Below are 21,129 nucleotides of genomic sequence, written 5' to 3'. Positions count from 1 at the left end.
ACATGATCAGAGGGCTGAAGGACCTATCCTGTGAGGACAGGCTGAGAGAGTTGGGGTTATTCAGCCTGGAGAAGAGAAGGCTTTGGGGAAGCCTTATAGCAGCCTTCCAGTACCTAAAGGGGGCCTACAGAAAAGATGGGGAGGGACTCTTTATCAGGGAGTGGAGCAATAGGACAAGGGGTAATGGTTTTAAACTGAAAGAGGGGAGATTTAGATTAGATATTATGAAGAAATTCTTTACTGTGAGGGTGGTGAGGCACTGGAACAGGTTGTCCAGAGAAGCTGTGGCTGCCCCATCCCTGGAAGTGTTCCAGGCCAGGCTGGATGGGGCTTTGAGCAGCCTGGTCTAGTGGAAGGTGTCGCTGCCCACGGCAGGGGGGGTTGGAACTAGATGATCTTTAAGGTCCCTTCCAACTCTAACCATTCTATTATTCTAACCCTGGAAGGCAGCTCAGCACCAGACAGCCGCTCACTCACTCTCCTCACAGTGGGTTGCAGGACAGAATCAGAAGGGTAAAAGTGAGACAACTCGTGGGTTGAGATAAAGACAGTTCAACTGATAAAGCAAAAGCTGCATGCAGGCAAAGCAAAAATGAGGAATTCATTCACTTTATCCTCCCAGCAGGTGGATGTTTAGCCATTTCCATGAAAGCAGGGCTCCATCATGCGTAACAGTTACTTGGGAAGACAAACACCATAACTCCAAATGTCCTTCCTTCCTCTTCCTTTCCCACAATGTTTATTGCTGAGCATGATATTATATGTTATGGCACATCCCTTTGGTCACCCCAAATTATCATGTACCATGATACCTCACAGGACAGTGAGAGAAATAGAAAAGGCCTTGATGCTGTACAAGCACTGTTCAAAAATAACTAAAACATCCCTGTGTTATCAATGCTGTTTCGGTCACAAATCCAAACCACAGCACCGTAGGAGCAACTATGAAGAAAATCAACTCTATGCCAGCCCAAACCAGTACAACAGTTCACGACCACAGCTACAAAAAAAAAAATAAATCTTACAGCAAGTAATAGAAATTTCAGTAGCTCAGCTCTCTGTTCTTGAGATACAGATAGGTGATGGAACAAACATGCAAGGGAAACAATCCAGAATACGTTTGCTACATATTCAGTCTTTAATGTCCCTGTCTAGGATTTTAGAGCTATTTTCAAATTAAACCAAAACCTCTCCTGCTGCTCTTCTTCAAGAGGCCACTCCAGGTAGGTCTTTGTGTTCATGATCTTCCGCAGCTTGCAGAACCTCTTGGGAATCGCTTTGCTCTGGATGGGCTCCAGGAGGACGAGAATTGCTGCATCGTTGTTCTCATCAAAGAGGCGGAAGTGCGAGAAATCCAGCTCGTATTTGCACCACTCGCTCTGCACAAAGTGCTCGGACAGCACAAAGAGCGTTTTGTGGCTCTTCTCTATGGAGTCAATGATGTTGTCCACAATCCACTTCCCAGGCACAAAGTCCCGCTTGTGGAGGCAGAGCCGAAACGGGGGGCAGGCCTGCTCCAGCTCCCGCACCATGATGTTTTCCACCCACTCGGAGTCGTTCTCACTGTAGGAGACAAAAGCGTCGTAGCAGATGTCCTTTGGGGGGGCTCGCTTGGGCTTCCGCTTGGCTTGGAGCCATGCCCAGGTCATTCTCAGGTACCAGACCATGTGGTACTTGTAGCCAAGGGCCACGAGGACGAGGATGACCAGGAAGACCAGGACACAGATCGACGACACCACGAGGGACCTGTGGCACTCCATCAGGGAGAGGTGCACAGCTCCAACCTGCTCCCCTCTCACTGCCAGGGGAGAGTCACAGACGTACTTGCCAGGCCACCCCACCAGCACCTGGGCTATCCCGGCCTGGTGGTGAATGAAGGAGAGGAATTCACAGGAGCAGATGAAGTTGTTGTCGCTGGCGTCCAGCAGCTCCATTTTCTTGAAGGACTCAAACTCTTCCTGGGAGAAACTGTTGAGTTTGTTTCTTCTGATTGACAGGGCCACTAAGTTAGGAATGGGTGCAGCACCAGGCAAGGTCTTCAGCTGGTTTTTTGTGAGGTACAGCTCTTTGAGAAATGGGAGTTGCAGTCCAAACTCCTTCAGCTTGTTAGCACTAACGTCCAAAACTTCTAGCGTTGGGGGAATGCAAGTCGTTAGTTTAGGAATTTGAGTGCTGGACAGGTTTAAGTATTTCAGGTTTTTTGGCCATGCACACACATCTGGCATGTCACCAAAATTATTTTGGCTAATGTCTAAGAGAATTAATTTTCTTAGATGAGACAAACTTTTACCAGTCATTTCTAAGTCACTCAGTGAATTCTGACTTAAATTTAGAGTTTGTAGTGAGGGCCAACCGTCCTGGCAGGCCGAATGCTCCAAACTCTGATCTCCAAGCAAATTCGCACTAAGGTCAAGGTACTCTAATGACAGAAGATGTTTCGAAAGGCTGCATGGTACCAAAAAGACCTTGGTGTTTACAACTGTGACTTCAGTAAGAAGAGACAGTAGACCTTCCACATCTTTTAAATCTGTAAACAAATAAAATTCTTCTATAGATAATTTCTCTACTGTCAGAACTCTAAGAGTCTGTGATTGATTTGCTTGAATCTGTATTTTCCATTGTCCAGTTCCCAAGAGTCTACAGTCTATAATCTCCACCTCCACTAATTTTGGCATGTCTTCTAAAATGCTGATAATCTCAGGTACAGTAGCGTCTGTTAATAAGGCCCTTTTAAAAGAAATTTTCTTTGCAAAAGACGACAACATGACTCTCAATAGTTGCACTTCAGCAGGTATACTGAATGCTGTTTGTCTCACTTCTAACCAAATGACAGAGTGCAGAAGGTCCCTGACAATTGCGGAGAATACTTTAACACTTCTTATGTTTATGATCATGTGATTTATCGTCTTAATCGATTTCAAACTTCCCGGCTCGTACTGACTGAGATTGCCACCCTCAATCCACAACTTGTCGAGAAGCTCAATGCCCTCAAAGTTCCCTTGCCTTATCGTGGAGAACCACCGGTTGCCCAGGTGGAGGGAACTCAGGTTCCTCAGGCTAGAAAAGGGGGAGCTTTCCCCCAGGTCTCTGTAGGAGTTCCCTTGAAGGCGGAGGTGCTGGAGCGAAAAAAGGTGCCCAAACCACGCAGGGGACAAGTGAGCCAAGCTGTTATTTGATAAGTCCAAGAGCTCCAGTTTCCCAAGGGAGCGGAACGAGTCCTCGTCTATCGAGCTGATTTCATTGGACTGCAGCAGCAGGACTCTCAGGTTCACAGTCTGCTGCAGATCCTGGGATCGGATGTGCTTTATCCTGTTGTGGGCCAGGTTTAACGTTGTGATTTTGCTCGTGAGCCCTGAGGGAATAAAATCCAAGCCCATGGAAGAGCAGTTGCAAAGCTGCGTGGCATCGCACGAAGGACAAGGCTGCTTCAGCGCCCGCTCTTCGGAGAGGTTTGCAGCTAAGACCATGTAGATGGCCCACACTCGCCAGGTGTGTGTAGTCATTATTTTGCCTAAAATATGAAATATAGTGAGAGCAAATATAAGATGAATAGTTAGTTTTGAAGAAGCTATATTTTGGATATAGCTAAAACATAACCCTTAGTGTTCTGTCCTGTTGAAGGCACTGTAAATATATTTGTTTTTAACACTGTTTAGAGGTGAAACAATTAGTCAAAACAAGGCACATTGTACATAAATATTCCAGAATCATTTGGTAAATGCTGTGTACACTGAATTTACTCTTCTTTTCCCTGTGGTTTCTAATTTTGGAATGAGGACTATCAAATTAATTAACAGCTGCACAAATCTTTTGCAGATTCAGGTAAACATCTGAATAATCACAATATTATTACTAATCTGATCCTTCGCCTGTTTAGAAAATAGTCCCCATACATCCCCCTTAGTCCCTCCTTAGGTCTTTTCCTTCTGCATCTGTGACTATTATTTTGTATATCCATATTTTACTATAAGGAGTCTCCCCGTATCTGTTTCAAATCCTGGTTACATCAAGAAGAGTCAATGTCTTGTGGGAGATGGTGATGTTCACATTTAATACTCATTTCAAGCATATGTCTAATCTGGGTTCTAACAATAGGAAGAAGAGGGATGCATATATTTCAGTCCCTTTCCTCATTTTATCTGCCTTTGGCTATTCTGATTGTAAATGTTCTAGTAGCAGGGAAATAAATTTTTGCCTGCATGTCTGTGTAAGCCATCATTGCCATGCTACAATCAGTCTGATACTTGCTAATGAAACTTAATCTGGGAAAACTGACCATGGTAACCTACTGACTCTTAGCTCTTCCTTTTTACTGCCACATCCTTCTCTGGCAGTGGCTTTTTCTGCTTTGCGTCTCAGTGGCAGAGAGAAGGTGGTCAGGCCCAGCTGCGAGGAAGAGTCAGGGGCTTTTCGAGCCTCCTGCAGATCAGCTTTTTCCAGCCCTGCAGCCTGTTCCTCATCTTCTGGACTTAAATGATTCAAGAGAAGCCACACAGCTGTGGATCCTGTGTCACTTCTCTTTCCTCTCACGGTCGTGCCTTTCATAGTACTACTGATTTGACATGGCTTTTTGTGTTACAGAACTTGCTGCAATATCCAACCTGTCCTTCCTCCCAACAAGGTGACTTTAGTTCTTCTGTCCCTCTGAGGAGTTGGAGAAACGATTCTTGAAGCCTGAGATGTGGTTTTCCCTTCAAAACCCTTATTACATATTGAATTACAGCCCTTTTTTTGTTTATGCTTTCTTGACAAGATCAAAGAGCACTTTTAAAGTATAACTTTCCCCAGTGAGTCACAACACACACACACACACACACTCCCCAGTAAGTATCCTTCTGAGGGGGAAAGAGGGAATCAACCCCAAAGAGGCCAACCGACAGGTTCCCAAAGATCATTGTGGGCTCTATATCAGGTTAATCGAGTTAGGCTGGCTCACCGAGGAGTACTTGCCCCTTCAGTCATCCTACTGGGCCTCTGTGCAGATCTACCATACTTTGAATTCATAATTCTAATTTGTTTTACACTAGCTAATTCACACAGACAAGTTCATGCAGACAAGTCCTACCTTTCTGGTTTTATTATTTTTAGCCAGAGTTGCTTAAAATTATTCAAAAGGGGCAGAATTACCTGAGATTGTTTGATATGGGGAGAGGAGGAAAAGTTGTGGAAAATTTTTTCAGTCATTCCATCTCTTCCCACCTGAAAGACTACAAACATTTTGACCTCTTGTGTTATTCTCCTTTAATATCTGTCTCTCTCCGATGTAGAGCTTTGGGTCTTGAAGGACACATTCCTCTGCCCTGTATTTAGATGCCCACAGCTGAGCTGGCCAGCCACCATGTCCTCCAACATCAATGGAGAGAAATAAGAACTTTTAAGGCCATTTTTCATCATGTCTCTTAGACACTCATGTTAAGATAGGATGACTCCAAGAGAAATGACCCCATCATCTTAAAATGGCGCACCATAGTTTAGATACCTAGAGGTTTATGCGTGTGAATCCCACCCAAAGAATTACACTCTGTAGTCACACTCACCTGCTGTCCAGCTGAGGCTTTTTACGGGGCGTTTTTGGTCTTGCAAGTCTGGCCGGATAACAGAGTGCTGTAGACCATCAGAGCAGAGCTATGAGTAAGATGAGTTTCACAAGCAACAAATTTAAGTGGGGTTTTAAAAGTTGCCATCAAAATGCTTACTGTTAGAAAAAGAAACAACCAGGCAACCTGGCCAATCAAAATCTATCTATAGGTAGGTTATTTACAAGTGGAAAATTGGCAGCACAGAAGGGAATGGGGCAGGTACTGATATTTACGCTGGAAATACCGGCTGAGCCTAATGGCTGTTCACCTTACCAGCCTGAAACCAATCAGGGACTGCAGGACTGAATCACATTTGGTGGTACAGGACACTTTTCTTTCTTTATCATAACTTGCCTGAGCATCTTTTCCAGGTTCTTTTGCTCATCTGTAATGTGAGCAGACATTCATGGAAATCCCATTCCCACTCTCATTCATTTTCAGCCATTCTTTTCCCCTTCCTATTCCTGGCTAATTCAGCTTAAGACCCTGACTTACAGGGTCATTTCAGGCCTCTCTGCACCCACTCATGAATATAGCCCTACTCCACAACAACATTGCCCTACCAAGGAACCACTTTTCCCTGTTGCCCTGGGAAGAAAAAAAGCCACACAGAAATTGAAATGCAGCTAATAATGACACTTGCACAGATGCCCTTATACCATAAGGTGCTGTGATGAACTAGACTTTCAAAGTGTTTCTGGGTTATGGACAAAAGGTCCAAGTCATCAGACATGCTCAGGATTATCTTCCTTGGCTCAGGAGAGTAGAATTATTTGAGGAAATATGCGCGTATTCTTAAACAAAACCATGAGTGCCAACAGAATGAGGTTCTATAAATACTAACAAATGCTAGCGTCTAATGTAACTGCTAAAATGAAGCGTGCCAACAGCGTGCAAATTGATTCTAGCTTGGGGAATGCTATCAAGCTAAATGAGGGCTGGTAAGTTTGAGCAGTGCTCCAGAGCCTGCAGCGGGAGGGTCACTGGTTGGTGAAGGAATGGATCCACAAGCAGACTTGGCAAAGCTGCTACTTTCCACTTGGTCACGTGTGGGTTGCATTCTTCCTGGCTATCACCCACCAGCATTGCCTTAACAGTATGTATGTGTATGCACACGCGCGCGTACATAGGCATGCTCCTCTCTTGTTTCTGACACAGAAGATGTGCAACAGGGCAGAGTAAGGTGAGGAGATAGCTAATCCCACTGCCCCGAGACTGTTGCTGAATGAGCTCTTTCCTGGTTGAATTCCTAACACAAACACAGCCCACCTTCACACCTGACCTTTCCCGGGCAGCCGGTATGGACACACAAGTGGGACAACATACAAACAGCACAAAGCACATGGAAGGCACCCTACCACAAGGAAACTGAGAAGAAATTGCAGAGTCTGACCCAACTTGTCTCTTTTTCATTTGCTGCTTTCCTCTCTCCCCTTTCCTGAAGGACATTGCTCCCATCAGCATGTCCCAGCTCTGGCAGGGAGCCTTTCTTTTGCTGCCTGCTCCATTCTGCTGGAGTTGGCCCCTGCCCAGCAGCCCCGAGCACCCTGAGTGCCCCGTGCAGAGGAGGACGACTCAGTGGCAGAGATGAGACAGCCTCTTCCCAGTGCTCCCTCCTTGCTTCTTGCCCTGGTGTTGCATCTCCACTCTCTTTCCCTGTGTCTCCAGCCTCCACCCGCCTGCAGACTCACCTCTGTGCAGAAAAAACTACCGGGATCTCCAGCTCCGGCACCTGCATGCTGGTTAACTTATGTCGTGTTTCATCTCTCTTGCTGATCGCTCTTCACCCAGCTTCCTCTCACAGTGCTGTTTCCTTCCCACTTCACCTCTCCGTCTTGGACGTGTAAGCAGGGGTGTTCCCACCTCGGGGATCTGATTGGCATACGAGCAGTAACACTATCAGTCCTTTTAGATGTGCCAACCCATAGAAGTCTGCGTCTACGGTAAGAGTGTACTCTGTAGGCTTCTCCTACCTCTCTCTGACCTTCTCTTTGAAATGACCCGCAAGACATATTTTCCTCCTTATCTCTAGGCACACCATCTCCTAATCTGTTTTATCAGTGCCCAGTGTTTGCTGTCAGATGATTCACTCATCACTTAACTGGAGTTCAGCAATGATTAGCCCATGAGCTATTCTTCTCCAGGAAAGTGAACAGAAAAATCCTTTTGTAGTAGACTTTGGACTAAGCCTGGAGATATAATTGTAACAGGAAAGTAGAACCGAAAGCCGTGTTTGCGGGCTACGCCCACAGAAACTATCATCTCATGTGCATATATGCGTAAACACATACACCAGGGAGTGTGAATATATACATATGCATAGGCACGTACACAGATATACATATATAAAAATATGTACATATATACCAACACAGACACGTGTGTATAAGCATATTTCCCTATTTTTCAAATACTCACTCAGTCCATATGTCAGTGCTTTGGTATTTCACAATTGCACGTATAAAGTTTAATCAAGATTCATTTAGACTCCCCTGTACTTAAACTCCAACAACACAAGCAAAGGGGGGCACGGAAGTGCCGAGTTAGAGAAACCCACACCTAGCTGTCTCCCCGAGTGACAATTTCATGTTTCCACAAGAATCCCTAGGGCACAAGAAGCCCACAACAGCTGTGACTCCAGCCACTCAGGATGGGACCAGCTATGTTAGTGTGAATATCTGTATCTATTTGTTTGTCTAGATTCCCTTTATAACTGGTGAAGAGCGATACAGTAGTTCCAGGAGATACCTCATACTGGGGTAGAAAGATGAATTGCCTCTTATCAGTGTGATTATCTGCACTGGTTATAAAGGAAGCTAAGTAGAGAGGTAAGGGATGCATGGCCCACTGATTACTTCAGTGTGCTGTGCAAAGTAGAAGAGCAGAAACAAGAAGTGAGCCAGTCTGCAACACCATCTAGCCTGCTTGTTTAGAAACACATCCTCATGCCCCACAAATAGAAGGCTTCACCTGTGAGTAGGTAGAAAGGTAGGTGGTGACAGCAGAGGGAAAAACAAGCATTCACAGCAGGAAAGATGCCTAAGGAAAAAAAAAAACCACAGCAGTGATTTAACGGCTCTGGATTTCACCACAGTCAAGGTGCCAGGATGCTTCCTTCTCTGGCATTGAGTAAAGCCCAGCCTGTGCATGGTGGTATGGATGCTGGTGTAACTAGCCAGACTAACAGGCTTGTGAATGGAGGTATGTATTCAATACTGTCTTCTTTTTTTGTGTTGCTCAGCAAAGGTAGGGTTTTGGAGGGATTATTTTAATGTAAAAGTCCTCAGGTTTTTTTCAGAATTAAATTTTAATTACCCTGCTGTACATGTTTGCACTAAAAATAAACTAAAGGAGAACAACAGACATGGAGGAGTATTGAAGCACTTTTATTTTTCATTTCTAAAATACAATGGTATTGTTAGGAACCAGTCAGGGATGTGGTAACAGGAGAAAAAGTACAGAAATAACCTAAATTCAGATAAATGTATGTAGAAAAGTGTATGAATTCCAACATGGCTTCCTAATATCATAATTATTGGCAGGGATTTTGAAAGATTAGAGTATCAAATCACTGGAAAGCCTAAAGTGGGTCTTCCTGATTTAGTAATGTGATTATTTCTATTCACAACAAAGCAAGTTCTCCTTAGGCAGAAAAATAAGAAAGAAAAATAAGGCAGAAAAATAAGAAAGAAACACTTCCACATAGGACTGACAAGTCCTATGTGAAAATATACTGAAACAGGGGCTGACAAGTTGTTCTATGACTTCAAGGCTCCTTTTAGGTTTTCCCAAAACCTTTCCTGCTGCTCTTCACCAGGAGGCCACTCCAAGTAGGTCTTTGTGTTCATGATCTTCCGCAGCTTGCAGAACCTCTTGGGAATCGCTTTGCTCTGGATGGGCTCCAGGAGGACGAGAATTGCTGCATCGTTGTTCTCATCAAAGAGGCGGAAGTGCGAGAAATCCAGCTCGTATTTGCACCACTCGCTCTGCACAAAGTGCTCGGACAGCACAAAGAGCGTTTTGTGGCTCTTCTCTATGGAGTCAATGATGTTGTCCACAATCCACTTCCCGGGCACAAAGTCCCGCTTGTGGAGGCAGAGCCGAAAGGGGGGGCAGGCCTGCTCCAGCTCCCGCACCATGATGTTTTCCACCCACTCGGAGTCGTTCTCACTGTAGGAGACAAAAGCGTCGTAGCAGATGTCCTTTGGGGGGGCTCGCTTGGGCTTCCGCTTGGCTTGGAGCCATGCCCAGGTCATTCTCAGGTACCAGACCACGTGGTACTTGTAGCCAAGGGCCACGAGGACGAGGATGACCAGGAAGACCAGGACGCAGATCGACGACACCACGAGGGACCTGTGGCACTCCATCAGGGAGAGGTGCACGGCTCCAACCTGCTCCCCTCTCACTGCCAGGGGAGAGTCGCAGACGTACTTGCCAGGCCACCCCACCAGCACCTGGGCTATCCCGGCCTGGTGGTGAACGAAGGAGAGGAATTCACAGGAGCAGATGAAGTTGTTGTCGCTGGCGTCCAGCAGCTCCATTTTCTTGAAGGACTCAAACTCTTCCTGGGAGAAACTGTTGAGTTTGTTTCTTCTGATTGACAGGGCCACTAAGTTAGGAATGGGTGCAGCACCAGGCAAGGTCTTCAGCTGGTTTTTTGTGAGGTACAGCTCTTTGAGAAATGGGAGTTGCAGTCCAAACTCCTTCAGCTTGTTAGCACTAACGTCCAAAACTTCTAGCGTTGGGGGAATGCAAGTCGTTAGTTTAGGAATTTGAGTGCTGGACAGGTTTAAGTATTTCAGGTTTTTTGGCCATGCACACACATCTGGCATGTCACCAAAATTATTTTGGCTAATGTCAAGATTAATCAGTTCAGGTAGACGAGTTACAGAATTTGCAGTCTGTTTCAGAGATTTTAGAGAGTTTTGACTTAGATTTAAAGTTTGTAATGAAGGCCAAGCATCTTTACAGATTGTCTCATCTAAGCGATTATTTACAAGCAAATTATCATGGAAGTCCAGATGCAGAAGTGATGAAAACTGTTTTGCAAGTTTGCATGGTACCATGAAAACTCTAGAGCTTGCAATGGTGAGTGCTTTCAGTTTGTTTACTTGTGACTCCATACCTTCCATGTCCAAAAATAAATGAAAATTTGGAATCATTATATTTATTACTGACACCTTTTCAACGAAACTTTGCCCACTGCTTACAATTTCATCAATATTCCATTGTCCCGTCCCCTCAAGCACACAATCAATTGCCTCTAACTCTTGCAAAGATGTGATTTCCTTCAGTAATACTATTATTCGGCTAATATATTGATCTGTGAATGAAGCATCTTTAAACGTAAGTTTTCTTATCCTAAAAGGAAGCGTAGAGTTCTGCACCAAGCTTTCTTTTTCAATCTCCAATTTGATTTCTCTCACTTCTAACCAAATGACAGAGTGCAGAAGGTCCCTGACAATTGCGGAGAATACTGTAATACTTCTTAGGTTTATGATCATGTGATTTATCATCTTAATCGATTTCAAACTTCCCGGCTCGTACTGACTGAGATTGCCACCCTCAATCCACAACTTGTCGAGAAGCTCAATGCCCTCAAAGTTCCCTTGCCTTATCGTGGAGAACCACCGGTTGCCCAGGTGGAGAGAACTCAGGTTCCTCAGGCTAGAAAAGGGGGAGCTTTCCCCCAGGTCTCTGTAGGAGTTCCCTTGAAGGCGGAGGTGCTGGAGCGAAAAAAGGTGCCCAAACCACGCAGGGGACAAGTGAGCCAAGCTGTTATTTGATAAGTCCAAGAGCTCCAGTTTCCCAAGGGAGCGGAACGAGTCCTCGTCTATCGAGCTGATTTCATTGGACTGCAGCAGCAGGACTCTCAGGTTCACAGTCTGCTGCAGATCCTGGGATCGGATGTGCTTTATCCTGTTGTGGGCCAGGTTTAACGTTGTGATTTTGCTCGTGAGCCCTGAGGGAATAAAATCCAAGCCCATGGAAGAGCAGTTGCAAAGCTGCGTGGCATCGCACGAAGGACAAGGCTGCTTCAGCGCCTGCTCTTCGGAGAGGTTTGCAGCTAAGACCATGTAGATGGCCCACACTCGCCAGGTGTGTGTAGTTCTTGGTTTGTGTTCTGTTTGTTTCAACATTTTCCTGTACGAAAAAGAAAAGAGGTAAAGTAGTGTCAAATTTCAGCTTTGAACAGCAACTGAAAACAATTGAAAACCTGTGCAATTTTATTAGGAAATTCAGATTCCATTTTTTTCTTGTAAGAGTTATGCTGTGACATCATTCTTCTGCTGCTACTTCAGCTGCTCACTCCTGGAAACATGGCATGCTACTCATCTTTGGAGTACAGCCATATCATGTCTCAACAGTCATAAAGGACCATTCTCAATGTCCTGCCTTTTCATACATGCATTGGCCATAGCTCTCGCCTCTTACATCTCTCGCTTTATGCCTCCTCTTAACAATGAAGCTACGGCTGGATGTTTCAACCCTAAACAGGGGAAGATGGTTAGATCGTCAACGATCTGGACAAGATTTATCAAGTGCACTCTCAGTAAGTTTGCAGATGACACCAAGTTGGGTGGGAGTGTTGATCTGCGTGAGGGTAGGAAGGCTCTACAGAGGGATCTGGACAGGCTGGATCGATGGGCCAAGGCCAATGGTATGAGGTTCAACAAGGCCAAGCGTCGGGTCCTGCATTTGGGTCACAACAACCCCATGCAGCGCTACAGGCTTGAGGAAGAGTGGCTGGAAAGCTGCCTGGCAGAAAAGGACCTGGGGCTGTTGATTGACAGCTGGCTGAATATGAGCCAGCAGTGTGCCCAGGTGGCCAAGAAGGCCAATAGCACCCTGACTTGTATCAGAAACAGTGTGGCCAGCAAGACTAGGGAAGTGGTCATTCCCCTGTACTCAGCACTGGTGAGGCCACACCCCAAATACTGTGTTGTGTTTTGGGCCTCCCACTACAGGAAGGACATTGAGGTGCTGGAGCGGGTCCAGAGAAGGGCAATGAAGCTGGTGAGGGGTCTGAGAACAAGTCTTATGAGGAGCGGCTGAGGGAACTGGGGTTGTTTAGCCTGGAGAAAAGGAGGCTGAGGGGAGCCCCTATCGCTCTCTACAGCTACCTGAAAGAAGGTTGTAGCAAGGTGGGCATCAGTCCCTTTCCCCAGTAACAAGTGATAGGATGAGAGGAAATGGCCTTACGTTGTACCAGGGGAGGTTTAGATTGGGTATTAGGAAAAAGTTCTTCACTGAAAAGTTTATCAAGCGTTGGAACAGGCTGCCCAGGGAAGTGATTGAGTTCTTATCCCCAGGGGTATTCAGAAGAGGTGTAGATGTGGCGCTTAGGGACATGGTTTAGTGGTGAACTTGTCGGTGCCTCATTAATGGTTGGACTCAATGATCTTAAAGGTTTTTTCCAACCTAAATGATTCTATGGTTCTAAATGCTCACAGCCTTCACAGCGTTAGACTGTCCATCTAGTACGGCTACCCATGAGGCGGAAGCTCGAACAGAGCGTGTCCACCCTCTTGGCCCTTCGGGTGGCCTGTGACTTCTGATACCGCAAACTTTCCCTGAAGCGATTTTGGGGTCCCCTGCATGAAGTCTCACCAGCCTCAGGGCTTCTAAAAAGCAGAGCTGCGTGGGCTCCTGGCACACCCTTTTTTACACTGTGTAAGCAATTTACATTCTTTACTGGAAAGGCTGAACAAGCTGATACGCAACCAAACAAGTCTATCGCCCTTTTCTGTAAATCAACACTGGTAATAGATGGGAATTGGATGTTACCATCACCCTATAAACAGTGGATGCCATTAGAACAATACTGATTTTAATTTACAGAAGGGCTGTGTTTCCTGACACAGGTGCCAAAGAACATTTCACCATCGGCTACACCAGAAAATAAGTCACTTATTAAAGCTCACAAGCTGCTGTAAATAGCTCCAGTATTGCAGAAAAAACAGTATCCCCAAATCCTGAATATGCAGAGACTGTAAATACTTACCTTATGTACTGCCTGCTGTGTTTCAGTCTCCTTGTGTGCTGACCACGTACTCCGGGATCCAAGCGGTCGCCTCGTATCTCCAAGTACAACAAAAGCCAAACCCCTTGGCAGGTCTGATGCGACGACAGTCCTGGAGTGAGAAAATATTTCAGCCCGTGCTCCTCAAACAAAACTTTATGTTGATAGTTTCCCAATGTCCTCTAACTACTCAGCCAGTGAAGCATACCAATTCACACAGCTTTTCTTCAGTGGCTGCTCCCCTAAGGAAACGACGGCTTCTGGAGAGTTTGGTATTGTCCGACACGCATGACACTGCCCCTCAAACTCACATTTCAACCATTTCTACTGCCGCTGCTGACAGGGGACACAAAAGCGAGTGTAGATAGTGTTTGAGCTCTCTTCTCCACAAGCTGAAATTCAGTGGCAGATCTCTCTCCTTTTGTCAGTCGTCGCCCATCGCGCGAAAGGCTGATGCAACCATTTTGCGCAAGTTGTTCTTTCACAATCACTTCCTCTAGCATTAAGTGCAGAAATAGTTCCTAGGCAGAACCCCCTTGTATCCTGCATTGACCTCCTTGTATCTCTACTTTCAATACTTCTTATTTGGTACGTGTTGGGGGGGGGGGGGGGGGGTTAACTGTGCTGAGCAACAGAACATCTCAGCACAGCCGTTATTTTGTTCTGTAAGTTCTGTAAAATGTTATCAATACATAACCATAGAAAATCATAGAGTTGATTATATATAGATTGAGATACATATTATATTGCTATAAATGTTGGGGTGAAATTGTTTAGTCAAGAGGCTCTCAGTATCTTTCCTTTTCCTAGAATGCTGCAATCGTATACTATCAACAAATAGAAAACGCCTAAGAACAGGAATGATATTCTGTCTGAGAAAGAAGACACAGTTTGAAATAAAGTATCCCTCTGTAAACATCCAAGGAAATTTTGAGAGGGGAGGTTTGATGATACTTATTTTAGCCTGACTGAACAGAAACACACGGCTGGTCAAATGTCCACTGCATGCAGGAAGGGGTAGGGAGCCTTCCCACCAGCTCTGAAAGGGAAATCCATTAAATTCAAACATCAAACCTTCCCACTGCAGTTTCCTTTTTTTTTTTTTCCTGTCCACAGAAATTGTGACGGTCTGCTGCCCGCTTGCACCAAGAGGTGCCTGCCTGGGAGCAGACAGACGGACAGACTGACCCATTCCTGCCACCTGCCTGGCCACCTGTCAGAGGGCCCACGGTGGCATCTGGGTGCTCAAGCGTGGCAAAGCCCAGGCAGAAAGCTGAGGGCATCTCATAACAACCTTCAGTCCCCCGCTACATTAAAATTAGCATTGCACATTAGGTTAAGAACTCGGTGCTTTCAAAAAAAAAGGAATTGAAAGACTGAGATACCCTTGTGCTTTCTGTCTGTTATAGAAGACATAACAACGTTTTTAAAGCAGTTTTGCTGGGGCGGTGGTGTGGGGAATAGAGACAGAGCAGGCTGTGGGACACAGCAAAGAAGAGAAATGGCGTTTTAGTGAAGGGATGTCATCAGCTTCCCAAAAGCTGCCATTTCTCTCTGGCACCTCTCAGCTGAAACAGTTCTAGTTCTTAAAAAGAGAAGACTTTCAGTCTTCAAAATGTGTTTACATGTTAGTTCTAAGTTTGACGCGACTCATTCCTATATGTTTTTGTCATCAAAATTATAACTCCTTCCTAAAGTTAAATATAGTTAAATTTGTGAAGAGCTTTGAAGACGACGACCGCATATGAGGCCACATACTTCATTGAATGCGTAGCAGGCACACTTTTTTGTGTGTTACAGCTTCGCCACCACACAATCATGGAGACTCGAGGTAGGCGTTAGCTATTTTTTCAGAAGTACTGACTTTCTCGTAATGTCCAGGCTCATCACAGTTCTAAACTGGGCCGGGTTTCTGCTTTCTCTCAGAAAGAGAAGACCAGAGCGATGCTGCCCACCTTCCAATGCCGCAGTTCACAAACCAAGCAGTTCATTTCAGCAAGCTGCTTAAAAGGCCAAGAAATTGGGATGGGCCTTCAGTTTGTTTCCATCAGTGGGGAAAAATGTCTACCAGCAGCACAACTTTTGTCTCTCTCTTTCCAGGTCAATTTGTCAGGATTTATCAGGTTATACGGAGTCAGGAAGGTCCAAGGATACTGAAGGTGGCCAGAAATGCCCTCCACAAGCTGCCCCGCACACAGACGGGAGGTACGAGCCAGCTGCCTCCCAGAGCATCAGCTTCCAAACTGAGCTGCAGCCTGGACTCAGAACAGCTTCTTTTGAAATCAAAGAGTTTAAAGTAGGAGAAAACTGATGTCTTTTAAGGTGAGAATACCATTCATCTGCTTTTTCTCCAGGGTAACTGCATGTTTAGCATTGAACAAAGTTGCACCTTGTGGGTGCTTTCTCTCCTCCTCCAAGTTTAAGCTATGCTTATCCTTCCTCTTTTATAGTGTTTAAAAAGGCATATACTTCCATCTGTGCCAGTACATTATTTTTTTCCACAGCAGAAGGGCATAGGTTTGCAACAAGCCTGTGGCTTTTGTAACTGCAGATGTTCCCAGCAGAGACACCGCACACGCCTTTGCCAGCAGATATAGGGCTGAGACAGAGCTGTAGTCATCATTTTTGAAGCTCTCTTTCTTTAAATGTTCCTGTTATCCAACAGCAGCACAAGAAGCGCACCTTTCCCTTATCTGTCTCTTCCCTGACCCCCAGCTACAGCCTGCTCAGCATCCTGCCCTCCCGCCGCTCCGTGCCGCATCCCTGCATCGCCTCTGCTGGCAGAGGGGCAGGATCCTGCCACAACCTTCATCCGCTAGTAAACTGCTGCTGCTGCTGCTAGACAGGGCAGCAACCAGCGGTGGAGGGCTGTATTAGATAGGCGTTGAGCAAAATAGTTCTAGAGATAGAAATCTATTTATGTGGGTGCCCTAGTTTGAGCGACACAGGACTAATTTCTAATGCTGGGGGAAACTTCACTTTTAGAAGACTCTAGCATCTGAATTCATGAAAATATTTACTTTATAGCCAGCTATGGGATGTGGGTTTCAAGGTCTCAGTGTTTTCGATCTCACCAGGTGCAGGGATGAGGAGGAGCGAGGCCTGGGCATTTGACCCAGGCTGGCCAACAGGATTATTTCATACCATGGACATCACATTCAATATAAATTAGAAAGTTTGCTGCAAAGTTTTCTCTCCCTTGATGGCTGTGATCCTGAGAACTTCTTGCCCCAGTGCCGGACCCCTGAGCCCTTCCCTTCCTCCCGAAGCTGCAGCTCTCGCAGTGTCCCACATTTCCTGTCCCCTCCTGGGAGTGCCCAGCTTCCTGCTCATAGAATGGGCTGAGTATAATCCTTGTGTATTTTATATTGCTAACAGCATAAATATTGGTTATTTAGTGATTAGTGTTAGTTATCTAGTCTTATTCTATTAAATCTGTTTATATTTCAACCCTTGGGTTTCCTTGTTTTTCCCTGATTCCCCTTCCCAGGTGGGGAGGGGTCATCAGGTGAGAGAATAATTGTCTAAACGACAATAAATTGCTGTGGGTTCCTCACACCATACCAGTGGGACAGAAACCCACTGGTTTTTTGCTAATCGAAAACCACAAACTAAGTGGCAACACTAGTCCTCAGTCTGCCATCAGATAGAAGGGTTGTTTCACTGTTATAACCTCACCGCCGCCTCTTTCTGCATCTGTGTTGCGTTACTCGGGAATGTGGCTTTAGGATCAGACTCCAGTTGCTAGAGCCCTGCAGCCCTCTCCCCTCGCCAGCCAGAGGTACCACCTAGAATCATAGAATCTTCATGGTTGGAAAAGACCTTTGAGATCATCGAGTCCAACCATACACACACACAAAAAAACCCAACAAAACAAACCAAACAACCTACAATCTGTGCCACTAGAGTATGCCCTGAAGTGCCACATCTAGACGTTTCTTAAACACCTCTAGGGATGGTGACTCAACCACCTCCCTGGGCAGGCTGTTCCAGTGCCTGACCACTCTTTCAGTAAAGTAATTCTTCCTGTTATCTAACCTAAATCTCCCCTGCCGCAGCTTCAGACCATTTCCTCTGGTCCTGTCATTATTCACCTGGGAGAAGAGGCCAACACCCACCTCTCTACAACCTGCTTTCAGGTAGTTGTAGAGGGCAATGAGGTCTCCCCTCAGCCTCCTCTTCTCCAAGCAACCTCTTCTCCGAGCAACCTTCTCCATCTCCTGCGGTATCTGGGCATGTTGCACCCTTCAAAGGACTCCCCAGTCCCACATGAGAGGATCCTGCAGCCCGTCCCCTCCCTTCCTCTCTTTCCTCCTGTGTGTCAGCACCCACGCTCAGAGCTGCTTTTTGCTTTTTCTGCTGAGCAGTGCAGAAGCTGCCCAACCCGGGCAACACCCTCCCCAGACCCCCTCCTCGAAGAAAAGGCAGAAGCAGCAGAAAAGGGAGGAAGGTCACAAATCTGTTGGCCAGCGTTGCGATATGAGCCGAAACGCTTTCCAAATCTTTGCAAGCAGCGCAAAACTATTTGCCGATACTCACCCCTGGTAGCCAGGATGTGTCAGCGCCTCAGCTCCGCCACAGCTGTGCCAGCCAGGCCGAGCCCAGGGCACTCTTCTCCTAACCCCTCCTGGAAACGGCTGGCGAGGAATAGCGGTCAAATCTGTGCTTGCAGTCTTTGGAGCAGGAGGTATAATACTTGTGCAATTGGAAGCAGGATGGCCTGGCGTCCTTTCATGGTCCTGGAAGCGGAGCCTTGGCATGCACTGCTGGTGCCTATGCTTTAATCTGACTCGCAGGGCTTCGGGTATTCATCTCCAAACTACATCAAAAAGGAACATTACAATGAGAAATAAACAATTTTAACTTGGTCGTGTTGCATATCAAGGCCTGCCCTGGCAGCAGCTCAATCCCCTGGTTAGATGTTGAGGCTGAAAGTTTAAATACAGAGGAGCAGATTCCCCTTATTTTTCTCATGGGCTATCCTTGCCCTGCCGTTGTGGCAGAGCGCAATAATGCTGTGTAAATGGTTACTCATTCAAAAGCCAGCGTTCGGGACTGCCTCTGCCAAGGAAGCAGCGCTGTGGGGTGGTTTTTTTTATCATATCCTTTCTGAAAGCATTCAGTTGAAATAACACAACACTGATTTGCTGCCGTAACAGAGGAGCAGCTAGCAGGGAAGTTTGCATGCTAAGACACCAAAGCTTATTCTAATAATATGGAAAGTTTTGTTTTTCTAGAACAGTTGTGTCAGCATGACTCAACAGGAGGAGAACCCTAGTATCTCCCAAAATAGTCCTGATGAGCTTTTGGCTCTCAAGGAAATTGCACCAAGAGAAAGCAGCCTGCACGCAAGGCAAAGCTGGACAACGCAGTTCCTTTCTTACTTTGCATTTTTTTTAGGTGGGGTGAAAAGAATTTGCTTCTGACAGGAGCACTAGGATTTTCCATTAATACACAGTTATAGAACAGTAAATACTATGGCAAGTTCGGCACCTGTTTCTGAAGACCGCTATGACAAACTCACAAAACCCCATTATCAACATCACACAGATTTGTCACTCTAAAATGGGAACTCGGAGACAACTCACGCAGCGCAGGATCCCCCCAACCACCGCTGCTTGCTCCCCAGACCTGCGTGGGGACACTTCGACACCGGTCGAACACGCTGATGGGTAGCTCAGCCGCACACGAACGCTGGGCACACGGCGGGATCAAAGGTGCGTGAGCGTGCCTGCCACGGGACTGCCGGCGCTGCTGCAGGGAGGAAGGCAAGATATAAACTGATACCGACGATGAGTGAAACTCCCTTGGCACACGTGGGGGAGACATGTGTCTGGGAATACATCTGGTTGCATATAACTTCCTCCGGGCGCCGCCCAGGGCTTCCTGGATCCCTGCAGAAGGGGTCCAGCTCCCAGAGAAGATGCAGGGATGGGAACCACAAGCAGAGTCAGGTGCCCAAGACCCATAAAAAGGCTGCTCACGGGAGCCTTGACCTCAGCTTTTCTTACAGGCCAGGTTGGCTGTATCAACCCTTGGATTTCCCGTATTCATAACCCTGGATCTCCACGGGCACTCCACAGGCAGCCTAGTCAGGCTGCAGGACTCAGGAACCTGAAGCACAAACATCAAGGTACTGGGACCTTAGAGGTCAGCCCAAAGGTACCTTCTCATCACCTGGGCAAACGTGCTACCAGCTTGCTGCTGCTGGGGATCCATCCCCTAAAACAGACACAATCTGGAAATCGCATTTTCTTTTAATAGATTTTCAGCGATTTTCATACTGTTAATTGGTTCAACATTATCATCGTACAAATCTGCTTCTGTTTTTCAGGCACCTTCAGGAAATACTTCTGTATACCTTTCCAAAGTACCTTTGCTCACTTAGTATTTTGACGGACTGTTTTTCTCTTTGCTCTACGTATATCGCGCTCTTGTTGGGCTGATCAGCTCACGTCGCTGTGCCCCAAACTGTATGACAGAGGTCATCTGTTGTGGGCTGCCCAGGGAGGTATTTGGAGACATAAAACATATTTCCAGTTTTTAAGAAAACGAGGTGCCAAGCCTCTTTCAAAACAAGGATTTTGCAGGTTTCCAGACAGAGCCACGACCACCCTCAGCTCTGGCCTCCCAGGAGGCACCAAACCTCCCCATGCTGAGGCGGTGCCATCCCCACAGCGTGTCCCTGGCCATCGGGGCCACTGGAGGTACCCGAGGGTTGGGGTCCTCATGTACCCTACAAGGCACGAGCTGCAGTACCGGGGGTCGGGGAGAGGGAGGAATGGGATCTCTTACACTCACCGTTGGACGGCTTCTGCTTCATTTCAGCTCACCAGGAGAGAAAATACACTGTCACAGCCCACCGGGTGCAAGCCGTCACCAGCAGGCTGTTGTGAGGAAGTTAGTGTTTAACATCCTGGCACTGGAATTTCCTGCAAGGAGGAAAAACAGTTTCGCTCAGCGCTGAGGAAAAGCTCCTTTAAGAGAGGCTGGGCAAAGAGACGTGCGTGTTGGTGCGCTTCAGTTCGGGAAAGGTCCAACAAACCTTGTATTTCCTCATTGAGAGGAACGTGTGGACACATCTCATGCCTAGGTCTATCTACGACTAATACACTGAAGAAGTGCTTCCTTTTTTTTTTTTTTTCTCCTCTTATTTTCTTTTTTTTTAATGGAAGGAAAACATTTCTGGGAATGGTACCAAGTCATTGCAGAACCAGCTAGAGTTTCCTGTATGGAGATGGAAAACACTGTGCTGGGATGCAGAGATACATATTTAACTACTTGTTATACAAAAAAAAAAATAAAAAATAAAATTGTGTTTAACAGTTGGTCAAGAATCTGAGCAGGAAATGAATCAGATCATTATCATATGCCATAAAAATATCAAGATTTTTGTATTCATTCCAAAAAAAGGCAATGCCAGGATATATTTTTGCACAGGTAGTTCAGGCTTTGCATTCACTCCCTCTGTACCCAATGCCATGAAATATTTAAGACATGACAGTGCATTTTAGAAAGAGAAAATCA

The 21,129-nt window shown here is 46.1% G+C and overlaps 2 protein-coding genes across 7 annotated transcripts; both read right to left on the bottom strand.

Annotated features, from left to right (window-relative positions):
- Positions 1–755: 755 nt before the first annotated feature.
- LOC134516068 (toll-like receptor 2 type-2) lies at positions 756–7,610 on the bottom strand. 2 transcript variants are annotated; one of them, XM_063335928.1, is made up of 3 exons: positions 7,271–7,610; positions 5,538–5,625; positions 756–3,511 (listed from the first exon to the last, which is right to left on the bottom strand). In XM_063335928.1, exon 3 carries the CDS (start codon positions 3,501–3,503, stop codon positions 1,152–1,154), a length of 2,352 nt encoding a protein of 783 aa, XP_063191998.1. In that variant the 5' UTR covers positions 3,504–3,511; positions 5,538–5,625; positions 7,271–7,610; the 3' UTR covers positions 756–1,151. The 2 variants fall into 2 exon arrangements, with proteins under 2 accessions (XP_063191998.1, XP_063191997.1); XM_063335927.1 differs by having other exon boundaries at positions 5,538–5,604.
- A 1,395-nt stretch (positions 7,611–9,005) lies between these two features.
- Positions 9,006–20,509, bottom strand: LOC134516575 (toll-like receptor 2 type-1). 5 transcript variants are annotated; one of them, XM_063336906.1, is made up of 5 exons: positions 20,404–20,509; positions 19,191–19,353; positions 18,142–18,421; positions 13,585–13,714; positions 9,006–11,723 (listed from the first exon to the last, which is right to left on the bottom strand). In XM_063336906.1, the coding sequence occupies exon 5, from the start codon at positions 11,717–11,719 to the stop codon at positions 9,338–9,340; it is 2,382 nt and encodes a 793-aa protein (XP_063192976.1). In that variant the 5' UTR covers positions 11,720–11,723; positions 13,585–13,714; positions 18,142–18,421; positions 19,191–19,353; positions 20,404–20,509; the 3' UTR covers positions 9,006–9,337. The 5 variants fall into 5 exon arrangements, with proteins under 5 accessions (XP_063192976.1, XP_063192975.1, XP_063192977.1 ...); XM_063336905.1 differs by having other exon boundaries at positions 19,191–19,356; positions 20,404–20,482; XM_063336907.1 differs by having other exon boundaries at positions 19,234–19,356; positions 20,404–20,482.
- Between the last annotated feature and the right edge of the window lie 620 nt (positions 20,510–21,129).

This window comes from Chroicocephalus ridibundus, chromosome 5 (genome assembly GCF_963924245.1).
Source record: "Chroicocephalus ridibundus chromosome 5, bChrRid1.1, whole genome shotgun sequence".
NCBI classification, from domain to species: Eukaryota; Metazoa; Chordata; class Aves; order Charadriiformes; family Laridae; genus Chroicocephalus; species Chroicocephalus ridibundus.
This window is presented reverse-complemented; position numbering and strand designations above follow the sequence as displayed.